Here is a 20498-nt window from a genome sequence, read left to right on the forward strand (position 1 = left end):
CGGACTGCAGCGAAGACATCTCGAACCATTGAGCCACCATGCTGCCAATGTGAAAGCACTTCTATTATCCATCTCAAGCAGAAATGTTCTGAAATTTCCCTTTATATATGGAAGTGACAAAAAGATATTAATTTGTGTATCACGTTTATTTTGCACATTCAGTGGATGTTAAGAACACTAACATACAGGTGGGTGTGTAACATTAGCAGAGATCTCACAGCATTTTCCAGTACATCATGTCAAATATTCACAAGATATTGTTTTGCACTAATACATTTTGCAGTGTCCTGCCACTTTATTTTTGAACATAAATTGTGTTAAGGTCACAGGAATGTTGTTTTACATTTTATTATTTTTATCTATCCTGTATTATTAGTATAATTATTCTACCTGTGTGTTTTAGGTTCTCCAAATAATGTTTTCTATCTTTCTCTTTTGGCATACCAGTGATTTTCCACATGAAAGAGATTGCTAGGTGGATAGAGTGTGCTTTTATACAGGAAGTGTGACTTGAACATGGAAGAAGATCCATTCAGAAATAGCATCTTTATGATAGAGAAAGCATTTGCTATATTGTTTACCACTATTGGCTATATGTAGGTAATTAAGCAGGAGTGTGTGTAATCTATATTAGAGAAATAACAATAAGTGTTTTGGGCAATAGTACGTGTTTTTCTGATTTTCCTCAATCCTGAGCACATTTCCAATTTTTTTTTTTTTTTTTTGCACTTTTAGGAATGCATTTTTTGGAGAAAATGTCAATTTAGATCTTTTCAGTATTAACTAAATGAGTTAAGACATTTTTCAATCATTTATAGTTTTCTGAATACATGGGACTAAATCATAGTGGAAAAACTGTTGAACATACTTTATTTTGTTAACTTCCTTCAGCTCTAGATATAATCCTTCCTGTGTCTTAGGTTCATTCTGGGTCTCTTCCCAGCTTGTCATGCCTAGTGCAATGCATTCTCCTTGCTCAAACTGCTCTAGTAAATGCCATCAGGGCAACCTCATCCACAAAAAAAGCAGAGGCGTTAAAGGGTGAGGGCTTGATTGCGTTATCTCTGCATTTTGTAGCAGCATAATTGCAGTCTATTAACTGTCGTGAAATTGTCCTGACAAAATGCATCATTTGTATCTTTAAGTACAGTTTGTCTTATGATCAACCAGCCATTCACCATGCTGATTAGTTACTGTCGCTGTCTTTTGATACATTTAAAACAACTGCCTACATTATGTCCTTTTTTCTAAAATCAGACTTAACTGCAGTGTATGTTTGATTCACTAAAATGAATTGTTTCAATGGAGTTCATTTTTTTACTACAGTGTTCTTTCCGCGTTAAAAGAAATGCACAAGCAGGATCATTAAAGGAACCAAATATAATTTGGTTAGTCAATGAAAAGAATGATCTATTCTTCAGAAATGAAACCGGCTTCAGTTTATTGTTGGAAATTTGTTGCCTTGTGATTTATTCAGTGCTTGTAATGGGTTTTATTGTCTTTACTTGTGTTGTGCTGCTCGTGTCTGGTGTAGACAAAAAGTTATCAGCCTTTATTCTGACTTCATAAGACACAATATTCTATCCCAGACATAGACTGTAGACTTAATAAAAGTAAATTCAAAGTAAGGAGCACCAGTCAGAAAGTCTCAGGCTACCAGTGGGAATCACATTATTATACATGTTCTCATCATAAAAGAGAGAGACAGAAATGGGGGAAGTAAGGAGAGGGTAGTATGCAAATGACAGAAATACAAAGGATAAAATGCTACATACCTTCTTTTTCCTTAAGGTCATATCAAATGGCTCAGAAAGCCTCCTTATTAATACCAAAGCTTTTCAGCTTTGTTCTACAAGCACACATGTTTGTCTATCTCTATATCACACAGGATATAAAATGACAGCAGATCCAATTCACCTTATAAAAAGAGCATCTGATGACATGGGCTAGTCAAGTCTACAACACAGTGAACCTCTGTTTCATGGTGAAGTGAAGCTCTGATGTATGAAATTCAGACAGAAAGTGACATTCAGAGTGTGTTTGTGGCATAGCAGTGTAGACTGAGGTTTTTCAGGGCCTGATTTATCCAAAGTGTATGATGAAATTGTTGCCCAAGCAATAAATCAGGCCCGGAGTGCTGCCAAAAAGGTTATTGTTGTACAATCACATGACTGGACTAATAGCTGAGGAGAATGTGACACAGCAGGAATCTCCGTAACATCTCCAGCCAAAGCAGAACGGAACAAATCATACTTTAACGTAGATCATACAACCTCTGCGTCACTTTGGTGCGTTGCTCATACAGTGGAGATAATCAGTACATATCAGAAGATATTTTTTCACAAGCTCCCCTTCTAAAAGAGCCAGTGTATTGCGCATAAAAGCACGTAATGTCCCATTCTGGATTTAAATACGGAGCGTTAAGACATGCGATACGTTTCTTGAGAACAGCTATAGAATCCCAAACCACAAGAACTCCTCTAACAGTCTGTCAGTTTGTTATATTTTGGTCTCGTTTTATTATTTATCTTCTATGTATGTGTGATTAGGTAATGTGTCCTTGTGATTTTAAAATGATTCATTTCCGAGGCCCATCGTTGCATCAGCAATGATGTAAAAGTTGGCTTAAGTTCTTTTTTTACAAATCCTCCTGAATTTCAGTTACCATGTTGTGGGTGGTAACAAAGGCATCTTTTCCCAGAATTCTTTCTCTCTCTCTCATTCAGAAATGTTTCCTGTGTGCCTGTGTTTTGAGTGTGTGTGTGTGGAGAGAGAGTGTTAATGTGAAGCTCTAATGTTAATTGAGCGTGTGCCACTTTGATATTTGGCGTCGTGGGTTTTGACAGACTTCCTGCCAGTGGGCAGCACCTGAAGGGCATGGGCTGTCTGCGCCGAGCACCAGGCGTCCCAAAGCCTGGTTTTTAGTAGTGCGGTCAAAGTCCATGACCAGGAACTCAATAGAGATGTCAGGGAGCAACTCAGCTGGCACGTCATAGATGAAGGATTCGTTAAAGACGGGGTTGAGCGTGCATTTTTTCACATGCGTTTTCTTCTTGGCAATGCGCTTGTGGCCGTAGAACACATTCAGCTTCACGTAAGGATCTGGGACAAGAGATAAGACCAGTTATTAGATTCCAACAGTTGTTATGGATTTGCTACTACATTTTAGGGATTAGTTCAGAAAAGTCTATCATTGTTCTCTCCTGTCATTTCAAAACTATTTCATATTTAAACACCTTTGGTACAGATTTTGTCCCTCTATTGAATGTCTGTCCACCCAAAACTTTGACAGACATAAAAAATCTTTATGAATTATGGTACATCAACTATATGAACCGATATTTTTTATCCTTTATTCGCACATGGAATAGTGTAAATTGTTAAGGACTTTCAAACTTGGCCACAAAAGCTATTATGTTCTTGTGCATCAGGTTAAGCTTCAGCTACTGTTACTGATCAATGTTTATGTGAACGAACGCTGAAATGAAATCGGTATCAAGAGTGATCACGTCTCTTCAGAAGAAAGCAAAACCTGTTTTAAATGGGTTTATTTTTAATCTATTCACAAACATTTAAAATGTCATAAAAGTGACATTTGTATTTTGACAAAAAATATATGATGTTCAAAAGCATAGGTTTGGTAAAAAAAAGAATACTGAAATAATTTGACAAAAAATACAATAAAAGTGATATTTATAAATATAATAAATAGAATTTTGTGTGTTTTAGTTTGTTTTTAATATATACCGTATTCCTGTCGTGCAATTTTCAGCAGTAAAATAATTTTATGACTTATTATTTAACAAGTTATTATTAGGGTGTGTTCACCAAGGCATTATTTTCACTCTAAAAAATCAGCTGTCAAAGGATTTATAAAATGCCATGCGCTTAGCATTGAGCGTAAAATGCACACGCACTTCCGTTGACAACAAAAGAAAAAAAAAGCAGTGCAAAAACACTTTGGTGGACATGCACGCTTAATATTAAAAACTGAGGTACTGTTTAATATTTTCTGAAAACCATGAAATCATGTCCAAGTGTCTTTTATATACAAATAAAAAAATAAAAGGACATTTGAATGGAAAAACCTTTTGCAACGTAAATTTCTTTACTGTCACTTGACCAAATTAATAAAAGCACTAATATTGTTTATAGAAAAACAATAACAGGGTTGTATTGATTGAAACGTCTTTTTAAATGTAGACTTACTTGCAGACAAGCCAGTGATGTCCAGTTTTGGAAGATGTTTTGCTTTTAACACCACCACACTGAGTCTGTGAGAAACAGGCTGATAGGAAAGAGAAACCAGCAGCTCTCCATGGCTCACACACTGCAAAAAAAAAAACACAGTCGATGTTTAAATAGACAGCTTTTCTTGGGCATCCATACACTAACAGTTGCATAATAAAAAAATAAATACTGAATGGAACCATTTGGATTTATCTTCTTTTTTTGCCTTCAAGAAGTAGTGCACCTCAAAAATTTAAATTCAATCATAATTTACTCATCCTCTTAACCCAGTGGTTGCCAAAGTGGGGGCCAGGATGCAGGATGCAATGGTCGCTTGGTAGTTACATTAAAAAATGCAAATGAAAAGCCATCAGTCTTTAAATTTTTTTGTGAATCCTGGGGTGATTACGTTGTATTAAAAACACAGCAAAAGCGTCAGATGCACTAAATCCAAAACCAGGTTAAACTTTCTGACACCTTTATGGCACTCAACGTATATTAAAAATAAATTAAAACAACTGTACATGGAGGATGGTCTCCAAGTAGTATTCTCCAAAATTAAACAATGAATAGTCAAGGTAGATAATGTACAACTGCAAGGTTTATATTATTAAAACCACCTCAGAGAATATTGGGGGTCGCAAGTCACTGGCATTGTTCTTTTGTGGGTTGCGGGTTGGAAAAGTTTGTGAAACCCTGTCTTAACCTGTTGAAGATTTTTCTTCTGTTAAACAACAAATGAATACATTTTGAAGAATGCAGGATAAAAATCTTAACTTTGATAGTATTTTCCCTACCAAAATTCTTCAAAATGCCTTCATTTGTTTTCAACAGAAGAAAAAAAAACATTTTATGTTCAACAGAAGAAAGGAACTCAAACAGGTTTGTTATCAATTGAGGGTAAATAATTATTAATATTTATTTGTTTATTCATTCATTCATTCTCAGATTCTGCAGGTTGCAATGTCCTGAATTTTGCCAATATTAGGCCAATCGCTATCGTTTGTTTTGGTTCAATTTGGAATTTCCCCAAAAATGCAGAGCCTGGGGAATCAGAGTCAGTGGTCCGACCCTCCCCCTTAAATTAACAATAAAACAGGTTTTCTATGCACCTCCACATCACTATAACTTCAGCTCAAAAAGGTAAGTGAGACTCATAGCAGCTCCTCAACATAAGTTGTGTTAGCAGAGGAACTGTTTAGATTCATTAATGATGGGTACACGAGCTGTTCACTCGTGAATAATTGTTTTCCGTTTATCTTCACAGCTCATCCTCTCTTAAGTTCCGTGTGGAGGCACAAGCAGGCTTTGATGTACGCATCATCCAAACCCACGCAGTGAGCAGGAGGATAAGCACATTTATCAATGACTGCAATCTGCAGTAGGAGGATGACACAGTGATGATTCAGTGCTGAGCTCATACAAGAGTCTGACTTATAATAAGAGCACAGATGAATCAATCACAGCGTGACAGCACACATTCAGTACAGGAAACGCATTTAAGGAATCTAAATGCTTTAGTCTTGTTATATAATGTACATAATATGGTATATACTGTAGGTATTGTTGTAGTTGTGCATACTTTATGTATGTATATGTAGTAGTTAATAGTATTTTATGCTATAAATATATATCACATTTTTGTTTTTTGCATGCGGCTTATATGAAGCACTATATGATGCAGTGCATAGTGCTTTATAACTGACAGTGATACACAGAATTAAACTAGGTACAATAGGACACTGACTTTGTGTCTGAATCTGCCTACTCTAATACTGTATAGAAATTATTCGTAAAATAGTATAGTATAGTATATTACAGTATAGTATGTAAGCTAAAAACAGCCAGATGACCAGATTTTTGAAATGCGCAATTGATGGACTCTTTTCCATCCCATGATGCCATTTACGTTACACGTTAAACTAACAAAATGGCGGATTTAGTAGTCTAAGGCCAGTTTACACTAGTGCGTTTTAGTTTTAAAACGGCGTTTTAGATCAAAAACGATCCGCGTCCACACTAGCGTTTTACCTAGCGTCTTTGAACATATCTCCGTCCACACTACGCCACCAAAAACGTATATCACGTGACCATCCGTGCACTCTGGGCATGCGCATTCTAGTATAAACAGAAAGCATGCGTCTCACTCGGCATTTGGTAATTTTTAGTCAACAAACGCCGGTTGAACATTTAACGCGATGGCAAAGAAAGCAAGAGAGGTATTTTTGTGGACAGACGACGAGCTCGAGAACTCCGGCGTAGTGTGGACGGATGGCGCAACCGTAGCAAAACTTAAGCGTTTTAAAACAAAAACACATTAGTGTAAACGGGGCCTAAATTTAATTCATATTACTCGTACTATACAGAATTTACTTTTAAGGGGATGCAAAGTTCAAATTTATAGATTTTTATTAGTCATAAGTTTCATATAAAACCTACAATGTAGTAAATGATTTCTCAAATTAATTGTTTGTGTTATCTTACCTGCATGTTTCTCTTTGTGATCTGTTGTGTAATATGAACCCGTCCTGTACTCGGGTCCACGCCAGCCAGCGGAACCATAGCCTCACCAATCACATCATCTCGTGAAAAACGATCAAAGCTCAACACCAAGAAGTGCAGCGTGAGATCTGACAAGGAGCTGTACGGTACGCCATAAAACGTGAAGGTTTCATCAAACGCAGGCTCCAGAGTCTTCCTCAAAACTCGAGTCTTCACTCGATGCTTCTTCTCCGGAAGAATGGTCATCTTTACATAGGGGTCGGCGCTGCCTGTCTGACCTTCCACTGCCGGCAAACCACGAGCCTCCAGGATGGTGACCACCAAGGCCTTCTTGGGGAAGTTATAGTCGATTGCAATGCTGAGGTCTCCCCGGCTGGGTTCATCGGCAGGGGTGAAGGGTGTAGCAGTGCTGGAAACCGTAGTGCTGGACGTCTGACTGCTGCTTGCGGAGCTGCTATCCAAGCAGCAGTAATCGGCTCGCACCGGAAGCTCCCTCTCCAGCCTGGAAACCTCATGCCCACTTTCCTCAAGCCTCATCTGCTTTTCCCCAAGCAAGCCACTTTCTGCTGCCGAATCCATATTCACCAGCACCACTGGGCGGCCCTTGCTGCCTTGTACTCGGTCAGAGGTTTGAGCTCTGGCTTCACGTGCCACTCGAATTATTCTCTTGCTGTTGGTAAGTGCATCAGGATAGATGCTCATCCCTTTCAGCATGTGGATAAATTTGTACGGAGGGTCTGTGAGAGGATCGCTGTGTTCCGACTGGATGCCATGGAGCTTGTAGTTGGTCCTGTTGTAATGTTTCTGACAGCAAGTCCACAGGTAGATTAACGCAAAGACTGCAACGACCAACACGCCAGCACCGATAAACCCTGCCAGCACTGGAGACATGTCTGAAAGAGAAGAACAGACGGGAGATAAACACAAGGGGACATAACTCAGTCACATCCATTTACATCTTCTACATTCATACCTTAAGACGTTCAGATAGCTATCTTTAACAGAATTAAGCGACAGTCTCTCTGGTTCTGGATGGTTATAGCACACCAGCTCTGAACAAGCAGCCACTGACAGACTGGCAGTCTCTTTATTCTGCTTCATGCCCACTCCACCCGCAAGATGCAGAGGACCACGATCAGCCCACAACAAGACTACGGCATCCGGTCTCACCACGCAACAACACAGTTATCAAATATTTTAGATCAAATCCTGGCTAGTGTTCCTACATTTGGTTTGTGTAAATGTCATTTGTGTTTGTGACTGGCATTTAATGTTGTCCTATGTTAAATTGGTTGTTTAAAACCATATTTTTTTGTAACTTTGTCACTTAAAATGCTGTAAAGTTAGCTGAACCATAAATAAAAACATATATATAATCGAATAAAGGTTTAGAGTCAGTATGATTTATGACTAAATTGTTTTAAAATATTTTTTTTTATTAAATATTTATTTAATTTTTTTATAATTCGACTTTTTTACTGCCAAGAACAAAAAACACACTTCACATTACACATGATACATGGTACATATACACCCACCTGTCACACCAAGAAAATTGAACAACATATAGTAACCATATATGGAAATTAAGGTTGTGGTACCTTTGTGATACATACTTATTTATCCCTATTATAAATGTCGCCAGAGATTATCCCCTTTTCTATGTACTTCTCCCACATTATTTAATCTCCCCAGCATACACAACGTTTTCAATCATCCCATTAATCCACTCTTTTACTTCTGGCATTCTGGGAAACTTCCAATTATGTAGGGTCATCCTAGCATCTGTAATGCATCCAATCTTGAGAAGAACAAAGGAATTTTTACCTATATTAGGTATCACTAGTTTGTCAACCAGAAGGCAAAGCCATGGCTCTACAGGTAACTCACAGCGTAGCCACTCCTCAATAATTGTTTTAATTTTAAAGCAGAATGGATAAACTAAGCAACATCCCCAGATCATGTGTAAATAAGTACCCTCTTGTTTATTGCATTTCCAACACAGATTTGTTCGAGCTAGTCCCATCCTATAGAGTCTGGATAGTGTGTAGTATTGTCTATTATCTGTCTATTACTTTGTACTGAATGAACTTTCCTCTAATTTCTCTCATATTTTTTACCTACATTGGAAAGGATGTCCTATTATTTTAGGATATAAATACTTATATATGCTGATGAACATTGATCAAATTAATAATAAAGATATTTTATTCATTTTTATTCATCAAAAACATCATAAACAATCAAAAACATCGTCATTTTTTACAGAAGCATAAGCAGTGGCCATGAATTTTTCCCACAAATTAATCACTTATTATTAGTTTTATAAATCCATTAATTAGGGATTTGTTCCCTGAAATAAAAAAAAATTGCCAGAATGTACGTCTTAACAGAAATGAATAAGAGTTTAAAATATAGCTGCAAGCAGCAATTATCAGGGCCAAGCAGACCAGCGTCCACATCATAAACAAGCATGGAAACAAGCTACAGAGCAACTGGAAAATTCTACAACTTTTTGGCACCATGGTCTGAGCCAAATTTAGTGGAAATTGGGCTAAAGATCTATGGAGAGTTCAACACAACAGATTTTAAAATAAAAAAGACCAGTCTCATGACAGTAGACAGAACTATTCAAAAGTCTTTTGATAAATATTGTATGATTTTTATTGATAGAATTTAATTGTTTGTCAATTTTACCCAGAAGGTGGTGCAAACTGACGTATAGTTTCGTCAATGTCAACTCTAAATCACACAAGTTAAGTTGGGTTTTGATACTTCAAACCGTTTGTGCATATGCTAAATAACAACAGTTTTTTCTATCGACATAATTGCCATAACTTTTGGTCTGTCAAAAACCGTTTGTCAGCATGGCCTGAAGATGATGAGTCAAATTTGGTGCAAATCAGCCAAACGATGTAGGAGGAGTTTGAAAAAGTAGGTTGTTGACCCAAGGCTACATGGCGGACACAAAGTTCGGTTAATTAAGGCATAATTGGTTTCGATATTCTCAGGACAACCCAAGGAATGAATCAAGACACAACAAGTTTCATAACAATACGCAAAGTTATTTAAAAGTTATTAGCATTTGTAGAAATATGGTTGTGTAACGTTTGACCAAAAAACGGTGCTGCAACGAAGCTTTTTGAACGCCTTCAGGGCACAGTCCCGAAGACACATACTGACTTTTATAACAATTCGCCATTGCATCCGTAAAAACTAGCAACTTTTAACATAATTCAAAATGTCCGACAGCCAAAATGTCTGACCTGAGAAAATCAGACCTCACTTGACTCGGCATGCTCTGATGGATGTAAAGATACCAATTTTATGAATTTTGGACATTGGGTTGTAAAGTTATAAGCAAAAAAGCATTTTTATGAATCTCCAGACCACTGCGCTGAAATGCTGCAGCTCACGTCAATTTTCGCAAGGTCTATGTTAAATTTGTTTGCAAGTTAATCAAACTCTGTATCTCCGGTTTGTCTAATCATCTTGAATTTCATAATTTTTTGTTAACATGGCCTGTAAATCATGTGATAAAATGTTTGTTAAAATCGAAATGGCCTAAGACGAGTTTGTTCAAATAGGTTTTACAAAAAATTTAAAATAGTGATGTGAGAGGGTGCGTTTGAATGGGCTTGAGCCAATGAAAGAATCAAAAAGAATATTGATTGTTGCTCATTCGGTTAAAATGTTATAAAGATTAACATAAGTTTGAACAGGTGATGGCACTACAAAGTTTGAGTTAGAGTCCAAATTTGTTGTGGTTGAAGATGAGACTGTCCTCTATCAGTGTGCCAAAGTTTGCGCCAATGCCACAAAAGGCTCATATGGCTGCCAATAGACTACCAGAGCATAAGAAGAAGCCGTAAGAATAATAAGAACTGGAACGGATCCGTAGGTGCATTGGCCCCTAAACATAGTTGTATTGAATAAAATATAAATATTGTTTTTGCTGTATTTATTGTATTAAAAAGTACAACTTTAGTGGGCATTCAACACATTTTTACTGATCCCAAAGTATGTTTAATGAATTTGTATGTGACTGTATTACAGATCAGTAAGAAAAAACTGCATTCACAGTAAAGGATAGAAAAAACCCTGAAAGACTGTGTATTTACTGAAACTTTCTGTCCTTGCGCTGTCAGAGCAGTGACATAAATTGAAATTAATCTATGATTGATGGCAGCAGAACAGAAATGCTCCCTGCAGGCGAGTGTTTGTGTTGCTGATACATGGCCAAGCTAAGCTGTTTAAACATGGCTTGAATAACAATGAGTCTTTATGCTGATCACTCTGTCCACCTCACCATACCATATTATGAGGTCACAGTGACCTAACTTATGAGATCAGACATGAGGTCAGCAGTTTTACTGGATCCCTGCGTGTTTGTTTAAATAATGGAAGGCAATTTAGATTCAGAAGAGAACGAGAAGGGCAGCAAACAATATCTAGAGTCATTACAGCCCAAAAGAACAGCATGAAGGAGCTGCAGCCAAAATGAACAGCTCGAGGCAGACAGAAAAAGAGATTAGCTAGTGCTCCACCCAGTCTGTTTTTTTTTTATTCTTCATCACTCTCAACCAGCCACAGACAAAGACTCTCACCCTATTGCTATATGATGTAAGAAGAAAAAACAGCTGCTACAGTTACCTGGAAATATCCCATGGGGCATGAACCAGAATAGGCAAACAGAGAGAATAGACACCAACCTATAGAAAAAAGCCCAGAGCTTCTGAACTCTAAACTGAGACATCTCTAGGATTCAATTCTAGAATTTCGGAGGATATAAATCTAAATAACATCCCTTTAGAGCCTGACAGGTGTGTCTAGACTGGGGACACGGTAGAATAATCAAATATCAAACAGCAGAGAAGATCTGTCTGGGGTGGTGACGGTGGCTCCATTGCTTGTTACATTACAGATTGGTTTTATGGGGATATGTGAGGGATTGTTAAAAGAGCTCTATCAATGCTACACCCTCAAGCAGGGCAACTGTAAAACTAAAACATCTGCTGAATGGTGAGCAAGCAAGCCATCCACTCTGTGGTGGAGGATGACGGGTTCAGTGAAAATTGCTTTGATTTGACCATTCCAGGAAATATACATATAAGGGAATATAGATTTACAGCCGTGAAATCAATTGTCTTCAATTTACAAACCATATCAGAAATTAGTTGTGCCATTTATTCCAGCATTGTGGTCTTAGCGTCACACATAATGATGCAAAAAACATCATGAAAATGTACGACAGGGATTGTTGACTGGGTTTTGCCCAAAAAAGCTTAGTTTTAGTTAAGGAATAAAAGTTTGCGAATGATTCAAAAGATGGGTAATTTATTCAATTTCATTTGTTTATGTATTGTTTACTGTTATTTTTTAAAGATAAATAACCATTTAAAAATGTTGATACTTTTGCATATTGCTGGTATTGGGACTCAATATAAACCTGTAGATGTACACCTATTGACAAACCATTGCAGCATATAAGTTTTTTTGTTTGTTTGTTTTTGTTTTGATGTTTCATTAGAAATAAAATATAGCTTGGATAAATTTGGTCTGTTTCATTTATTTAAAGTCCATTCATTTGAATGGGGTTAACTTATCAATTATAATAAAAGTATACATTATAATGGGATGCACTCAAAAACTTTGATGAATATACATGTTCACATATAATTTGATATTTTTTAAGAATGTCTTTTTTATTAACTAACGGGCATAAATTGAATAAAAGCATGGGAAAAAAACATGGCAACACTCAAAACTTTAATTATCTTTGAAAGGTCAAGATCATCATAACTGTGCCCACTGGCCTGGAAATATATGTGTAACATTGTTAATGTATAAAACTGGAGGAACTAATGTAACAATGCTTTTTAAATCTTTTTTGTCTTTGTTTTATTTTGTTTGTTTTTTCTTTTTTTGTCTTTATTGTTGTTGTTGCTTTTTGTATTTTCTCTGTGTTGCTTTAAGGTCAAAATAAAAATATCATATTTAAAAGACACTCAAAACTTTACATTTTCTTCAGTTTATTACAATATGGATATAGAATATTAATATAAAAATTACGATTTGGTCCAAATATATCAGAATATGAAAATTGTATAAAAGTATTGAAAGCATGAGTGGATAAACACCAGGGAGAAAGCTGACATCTCAACTAAATCAAGTCATGGTCAGTACAATTAAAAATGAATAGATTTTTTTTAAATCGCAAATTTAGAAAACATTCCAGTTCCATTTCTGTTGACTTGGTCTGCCCATTAGCATTTACTTCATTAAAAATTAATCACTGATTGAATGGTTGAATAGCATAACACAAAACAAGGTATAATTGTACAGTATTTGCAAAATGTGTCTTATAGAATTCTTAAATAGGCCCTTGTTTTCAACATTCAATTAATCCTTTATTTGTATAGCGCTTTTACAATGTAGATTGTGTCAAAGCAGCTTCACATAGAAAATCATAGTAAATTGAAACTGTGTAGTTCCGTTTTAAAACAGTGCAGTTCCGTGAAATGACATTCATGGTGAAATATACGGTGCCTGTTCTTTGTGTACATGTTGAGCCCACTGTGAGAGTGGGTGAACTAACTGTCTGGAGGGTAAATGTCTCTCGGAGGCTGATGCCAGATGGAGGTGGGCACTGTGGTACCAGCTGGTGCTGGCATCAGGTCTGAGGACACTCCTTTCTTTCATATGACTTCACAGCTTCACACATGACACATTTTTGCCTTTACATTACTCTTTAAAAGCTATATTTCACTAAACATATTGCATACTGAATGATGGTAGTGAAAAATATAATAGGACAACATAGTCCTTCTCCATTGTAACAACCAGGGAAATTCTATAAAAAAAGTATTTATAAAAAACTTGATGTTTCTTATTTAAATTAAAACACATTACAATCTTTATTAAATAAAGTTTAGAAAAAAGCACATGCAGGAGCTGTGTCATGTTAATCATGAATCCTTATCATGAATTAATAAAGTTTACTGGTTGAAATGATGTGTTATAGCTTTTGGGTGGAAATAGATCAAAGTGTGCCCCACATGTTAACCCACAGAATGCATTATAAATCTGTATAAAATTTTAACATTTCATGTCCATTTGGCCACAAAGAACTGAACTGAAGTACTGAATCAGTCGTACATTAATAACTAAAAATTAATAATTAATATTAATAACTTTCAACTAAAAGCATTTTATAACTGATCAGCAACTTTCTTAATATTAAATGATTCCTTCCAAATCCTTTGACATTTCAAATTACAAATAATCCACACCTTGTTGCAAAATCCATACGTTCAGAATTGCTGAGAAATTTTCTTTGAATGTGTATTTTAGATTATTCATATATAATTGGAGAATTGCAAATTTCAGCATGCTAATAGGACTTTTAATTTGCCAGTAACCTGGGTTAATCGTTTCCGGCAAACTGTATGCCATTGCAAAATCGGCGCTTTTAAGGTCTGTTTTCTTTAAAAATCATCTATCTCCACTGGCCGAGTGATATCCGATATAAAGTGGGTCTCAGATTATACAAGAAGCACTGCATTAAATTACATTTTCCCCGCCATGTCTTTATAATATGAGCATTTATTTTACCCCAGTATATTCAATGGAGCTTCTGCGCTAGCCTGCCAATTCTGACGGGCGCGTGCAAGCAAACGCTTTTTGTCTCGTTATACGCTTGAGCAACTAGATTGATGCCAAAGTCTGTTTAACAGATTGTATTTGAATTGCATTACAACATCGATGCTTTAAAAGGAACCATATGAAATGGAAAAAAAATCATGATAACAGGTCACCGGAAGTGTATCAGCATGGGTAACACATTAGCTCGGCATATACCCCTTTGAAATGAATTAACTCACGATTAATTAAAACAGCTGAAATTTAGCCCGCCATATAAAATTCCTGTTTTATATATCTGTAAAGTAATTGTTAAAAAACTGGATAAAATTAACAAGTATTTTGAAGGTCTTGAAGTGTGTATGACAGTCCTTTACTATAAACTATTTTTTAGAGACTTCTTCGGTGTCAAAACTGTGTTATGAGCAGTGGCGGATCTAGGAATTTTTTAAAAGGCAAGGGCCAAGGTGGGGCCACAGTTTACAATAAAGGGGGGGGTCAAGTTATTCAATTGGTGCTACAACCGTTTGAATTATTTGCTTTCACTATCGATTTCACCATGAAGCACACTTTTACCATTGACATAACAACTCAGAATGGTAATTTAAAATAACACATATTTGACAGCTATGAGTGGAATCCAAGGAAGTAAACCTAGTAATTCTGATCAACGAATGGGATGTTTAGTCTACTCGCAAGTCGCGACTATCAATTTTGATCCTTTTTAAAATATTTGTCTGAAAAGCAAACCATGCCAATCAACACTGTAACAATTTCAATCTCTATTTCAGAACAAATCAGTCGATCTACAGGGACAAAACCGCTTGACACAAGAAAAACAGCTGAAGTAACAGGTAACATCTGGCGTATGACATGAATTAAAGTGCATCTTTATGATTGAGCTTTGATATAAATCGGCACTCACTTAGAGGAGGGGCACTACAGGGGGCAACCTAAATTAATCCCAAGATCGGGCCCTGGTTATGAGGGTTATTTCTCATCAGTTAAAACCTGAATGACTGGAAACCCATGTTGCCTTTGAATTTGACAGTGGATGAGAGACTTAAAGTAAGAAACAATAAAAAAACATTCTGCAAAACAGCATCTCTCAGCTGAAAACAAAATATGTTTAAAAAAAGTGTCTTAAATTGTATTGATTTATTCATCATATCTTTTATTGATTTAATTATAATGTTATGTCTTTACAAATAATATTTTATTGATTTGATTATTATCATTTAATTTCTCTACAGATAAAAGTCAGTAATACTTTGCAAACAGAAAATGACAAACCGAATGAATGGTTTATAATCTCTAACAACTATAACTCTTTAAAACAAAACCACTACTGGAATCAACACACATTTGTACAACAGCCTTATTGACTGAAAACCTATATAAAGCCAGAGTCTTCGTGATAAATTAGACCAGCCCTTATCAGCTGGTGGTTTTTGAGTACACCGGGGTGGAGACTGATTTTAACAAACAAAGAGGCCTGGGGTCCTGTCAGGAACAGACATCACGTCATTCCTGCTCCTTCTTACTGCGCATCACTTCATTAAAACAGCATCATGGCGACATTCAAAAACACTTAATATTTAATGACTGAATAACATATCCCGGTTAAACAGTCGACTTTCCACATTAGACCAAAATCACGCATTCTTAAAAAGGTCAGGTGCGTTCATAAATGCGCCATATTCATGTCACAGGTCTGTCGGGGAAATGCTATAGGCAACTCACCGTACGCCGCGCCGATTTCGGTCATCTCAGCCATTTTGAGGGTTGGGCGCCCTGCGATGCGGATAACAGCCAAGGAGTAAACAATAAGCTAGATGTCGGTGGTACTTCGTTTAGCTGATATACTGTGGATGGTTCATGGCTACATCTCTCCGGTTGACGGTGTGCTCGTGTGTGGTGCGGTCCAGGCCGGTGTGATGCTGAGCAGATGGAATGAGATGCACTGCGTCAGATCGAGACCCTGACTGTAAGATACGCCCACCAGCCTCAGCATCCAAACACCGAGATGCACACACACAGAGAGCGCTCTGTCTCTTTCCAGCAACTTCAGATCCGCAGAGGTACATGGAGTTCCTTCCATTAAGTAATTAATTAATTCCAGGATAATGTGTTTTAGAATAAAAAGTACGACTGGCTTGATATATATTATTTTAGTCAGCCTTATCACACAATAATTGTTTTATTTAAAAACGTTAATTTCACGCATCATTAATTCAGTTTTAAGTTTAACACACTAGAAGAAAATTTCAAGCACTTCATCCAATTAAAAATGTATCTTTCATTTCAGTTTAATATAATTTCTTATATATTTTTAAGTAATATATTTTAACTTACATAGTTTAATATGTGTTTTTGTTTAAGAGCTCTAGGAAACTATGAAATATTTGTTTTGACCAGTGTACAATTTTAAGGTTACTCACACTGCATGCATATTAAACAGAAACTCAATATGCTTTGTTCTTTCATGGACTTGATATTTGAAGGCAAATTATTTATTTTTCATTGGCTCAAGTGATCAAATTTAGATGTGAACCATTTCTCTAATTTTTTAAAATTGGATGAACGAAAGGCTTTTTCCAGTGCAGGATCTCTCAGAAGTCATTCTTGATTTCCTGCCATTGTTGTGAGGAATAATAATTTAATCACTTAAGGATTAATCATTAAGGGTTGTTCTTGTTATCAATGTTGAGAATGATGGCATTTTTACTGCTTCTTTTAGTACTTTCAGTTTTCTTTGAAAAACACAAAGATTTTATAAACAATTAAATCTTTTGTAATATTATAGATATCTTTACTGTCCATTTTGGTCTGTTCAGTGTCCTCAATATTCTAAAAAGAGTGATTTAAAAGAAACAAAAACATTCATTCATTCATTTTCCTTTGGCTTAGTCCCTTTATTCATCAGGGGTCGCCACAGTGGAATAAACCACCAACTTATCCAGCATATGTTTTACACAGCTGTAACCCAGTACTGGGAAACACAAATACAGTCTCACATACACACACAAACACTACAGCCAATTTCATTCATTCTTTTTCTATTCGGCTTAGTCCCTTCATTAATCTGGGGTTCCCACAGCGCAATGAATCGCCAACTTATCCAGCAAGTTTTTACGCAGCGGATGCCCTTCCAGCCGCAACCCATCCTTGGGAAACATCCACGCAAACACTCATTCACACTCATACACTACGGACAATTTAGCCAACCCAATTGAACTGTACCGCATGTCTTTGGACTGTGGGGAAAACTAGAGCACCCGAAGGAAACCCACGCGAACGCAGGGAGAACATACAAACTCCACACAGTAACGACAACTGACCCAGCCAAGGCTTGAACCAGCGACCATCTTGCTGTGAGGTGACAGCACTACCTACTGCTACACTGTGTTGCCCACTACAGCCAATTTAGTTCATTTAATTCACCAGTACATGTCTTTGGATTGTGGGGGAGAGCACCTGGACGAAACCCATGACAACACAGGGAGAACATACAAACTCCACAAAAAAATGCCAACTGACCCAGCTGGGACTTGAACCAGAGACTTTTTGGTGTGAGGTGACAGTGCTAACCACTGAGCCACCATGCTGCCTGAAACAAAAACAACATGTTTGATTTTTAGCAGTTTTCAACATCGATAACATTCAGAAATGGTTTTGAGCAGCAAATCAGACGATAAGTCTAACTTCTGAAGGATCATGTGACAAAGACATGATTCTTTAAAAACATTATGTTTAAAATACTGTTTCCAAATTTTTGGAAGTATTAAAATAGAAAGCAGTTATTTTCAATGAAAAAAAAAGATCAATATACTTAAAATATATAATTTAGTTTTGCTTTAATGATGCATGCAATTAAAGGAATGCCTGCAATAAAAAACCTGATATGTCCACATGTGATATGCAAAGATCAATATGTTGGACATCTGAAAATACAGCATTTGCAGTACAAAAACAACATTAAATGAACTGAAAAAATATATATTAATGTTGTAAAATATTTGAAATCACAATAAAAAAGATTCAATATTTTATTCGTTTACCTGCATGTCAAATGACATTATAAATACTAAGTTCAAATCTCAGGGGAGACTATAAGAATATTTGGTAATCTAAAAAAAAAAAAAAAACAGTTTGGAATTCCTGACCATCTGTACCTGCTGATATTGTGAAACGTGCAATTAGGCTGCCTCATGTGGCCAGAGGAGTGCACTAACTGCAAAGAAAGATGATCAATATGATTGTTGTTAGAACATTATACCATGCACCATATATTTTATACAATACACAATATACATACACTTCTGTCAGATTAAATGTAGTCCTTTAAATAACCACTAGGTGACCTCACTCCTGTCTTAGCATGCATGGCTTATAAAGGCATCAGCAAGCATGGAAGTGACAGACTGTTTTGGCACATAGTTTAGCACTGTTTGTTTAATATCACTCACATATAGCCTAGCAGAAGAAAATCTCACTCTTAACAAAACTTTTTTCTCGGTATCACTGAATTAGAAAATGTTATGGCATTCCTAACAAGCAGATTGCGACTGCGGGTCTTTGATCTCACACAAGTCTTTGGTCTCAGTTCAAGATTTTTTAGTTCAAACATACTGGTCTGTGGAATACAGCACATTTCTGTTCTTGCTGTTAGCTGGTTTTAATGTATTTGTTCCTGACGGCCTGCTCTTAGCATTCAGATAAGCTGCATTGTTCATTCATTCATTCATTCATTCATTCATTCATTCATTCATTCATTCATTCATTCATTCATTCATTCATTTTCTTTTCAGCTTAGTCTCTTTATTAATCTGGGGCCACCACAGTGGAATGAACTGGCAACATAGATTTAAAATTACAGAACATAAAACAGATCTTTTTCAGACTTACTTTTCTCATAATATGACATAACTGAGGCCAAAACATATTGGAATCTGTGCAGTCGGACGAGAGCAAAACCTAAACATAAAATTACACTTCAGATATTTTTTACCCTCCAAAGATAAACAAATATCAGTGTGTTAAGATGAGATCTACCTAAAATGGTAAAAACTGTTGCTCAGGAAATGTACTTAAGGTTTAATTGGTAGTTTTGGCGAGTTTATGACCTGTTGGCCAACTGCTGCTCGCCATCAGGATAATCAAAATGTTTGCCTTTTTTTTTTTAATGAGTGTAGCCAATTTGTCATTTTTTTTATTGAATACAAAAATAATAACATCACTGCATTGCAGAAAAAATACAATAACAAAAAATAAGAAAGAAGAGAGAGAGAGAAAAATACACAGCCTCAATCATTAAGAAAAAAGATTGTCATAAGCTTTAAGAAACTTATTCTTCTTATTATTATTAATAAGCTTAAGAGATTCAATATTGTACGAAATTTCAACAAGGAAGGTATTAAAAATATGTATTGTTTTTAGAAACTTATTTTTGTGTATAAAAAATTTATAGCCAATTTGTCATTTGTTTGCTGCTGTGTTCGTTGATTATGAACAATGCTTTGATCTGATTGGTGTCCCTCCTCCATGGTGGTTGGACCGCTGACAAGCGGTGAAAGTGAGAAGCAGTGTGTTTCACCCAAAGTTGAATTTTGCAACTCCTAGCAATCAGAAAAATAAGAATGAAGCATTATGCTGTTCTCCTACAAAAAATACAAAAAAAAATTAATAAATAAATAAAAAATGCTTGTCTTGGAGAAAATGTCTTGGTTTTCCAATTTATGCCAGGATGCAAATTTTGGCTAAATACAATATTTTTTATAACCAGTAAGACATGTCTGATCAGCTAGCTCAGTGAGCTGAGCATTACGTTACCAACACTAAGGTTGTAGGTTCGCAAGCAGCATCATTAATGACTTTCTTGGGTGACATGATGGCTCAGTGGTTAGCACTGTCCCCTCACAGCAAGGAGTTGCTGGTTTGGGCCCCAGCTCGGTCAGTTGGCATTTCTGTATGGAGTTTGCATGTTCTCCCAGTCTATGCATGGGTTTCCTCCTTGATTGAACTGCGCCACTGTGCTGCCTACAGAGCATTTCAAGAGAATTTAAAACATTTGGGCTCAAAAATTATAATGTTTGGAGGTGTAACAAAGATTATTTGTATTTAAT

The 20498-nt window shown here is 36.2% G+C and overlaps 1 protein-coding gene across 2 annotated transcripts; it reads right to left on the reverse strand.

Annotated features, from left to right (window-relative positions):
• Positions 1-127: 127 nt before the first annotated feature.
• syt11b (synaptotagmin XIb) lies at positions 128-16333 on the reverse strand. 2 transcript variants are annotated; one of them, XM_073925353.1, is made up of 4 exons: positions 7706-7794; positions 6715-7625; positions 4210-4330; positions 128-3102 (listed from the first exon to the last, which is right to left on the reverse strand). In XM_073925353.1, the coding sequence occupies exons 2-4, from the start codon at positions 7621-7623 to the stop codon at positions 2798-2800; spliced, it is 1335 nt and encodes a 444-aa protein (XP_073781454.1). In that variant the 5' UTR covers positions 7624-7625; positions 7706-7794; the 3' UTR covers positions 128-2797. The 2 variants fall into 2 exon arrangements, with proteins under 2 accessions (XP_073781454.1, NP_001156003.1); NM_001162531.1 differs by lacking the exon at positions 7706-7794 and adding an exon at positions 16117-16333 and having other exon boundaries at positions 2634-3102.
• Between the last annotated feature and the right edge of the window lie 4165 nt (positions 16334-20498).

Source organism: Danio rerio, chromosome 16, assembly GCF_049306965.1.
Source record: "Danio rerio strain Tuebingen ecotype United States chromosome 16, GRCz12tu, whole genome shotgun sequence".
Classification (NCBI taxonomy): domain Eukaryota; kingdom Metazoa; phylum Chordata; class Actinopteri; order Cypriniformes; family Danionidae; genus Danio; species Danio rerio.

What these genes read in the sequence shown, in the direction of transcription:
- syt11b (NM_001162531.1), bottom strand. Translation starts at nt 16,150, where the DNA reads ATGGCTGAGATGACCGAAATCGGCGCGGCGTACG. An exon ending in CGAAATCGGCGCGGCGTACG is followed by an intron (nt 7,626 to 16,116) that starts GTGAGTTGCCTA and finishes CTTCTCTTTCAG; the next exon opens with ACATGTCTCCAGTGCTGGCA. An exon ending in TCACAAAGAGAAACATGCAG is followed by an intron (nt 4,331 to 6,714) that starts GTAAGATAACAC and finishes TTTTTTTTGCAG; the next exon opens with TGTGTGAGCCATGGAGAGCT.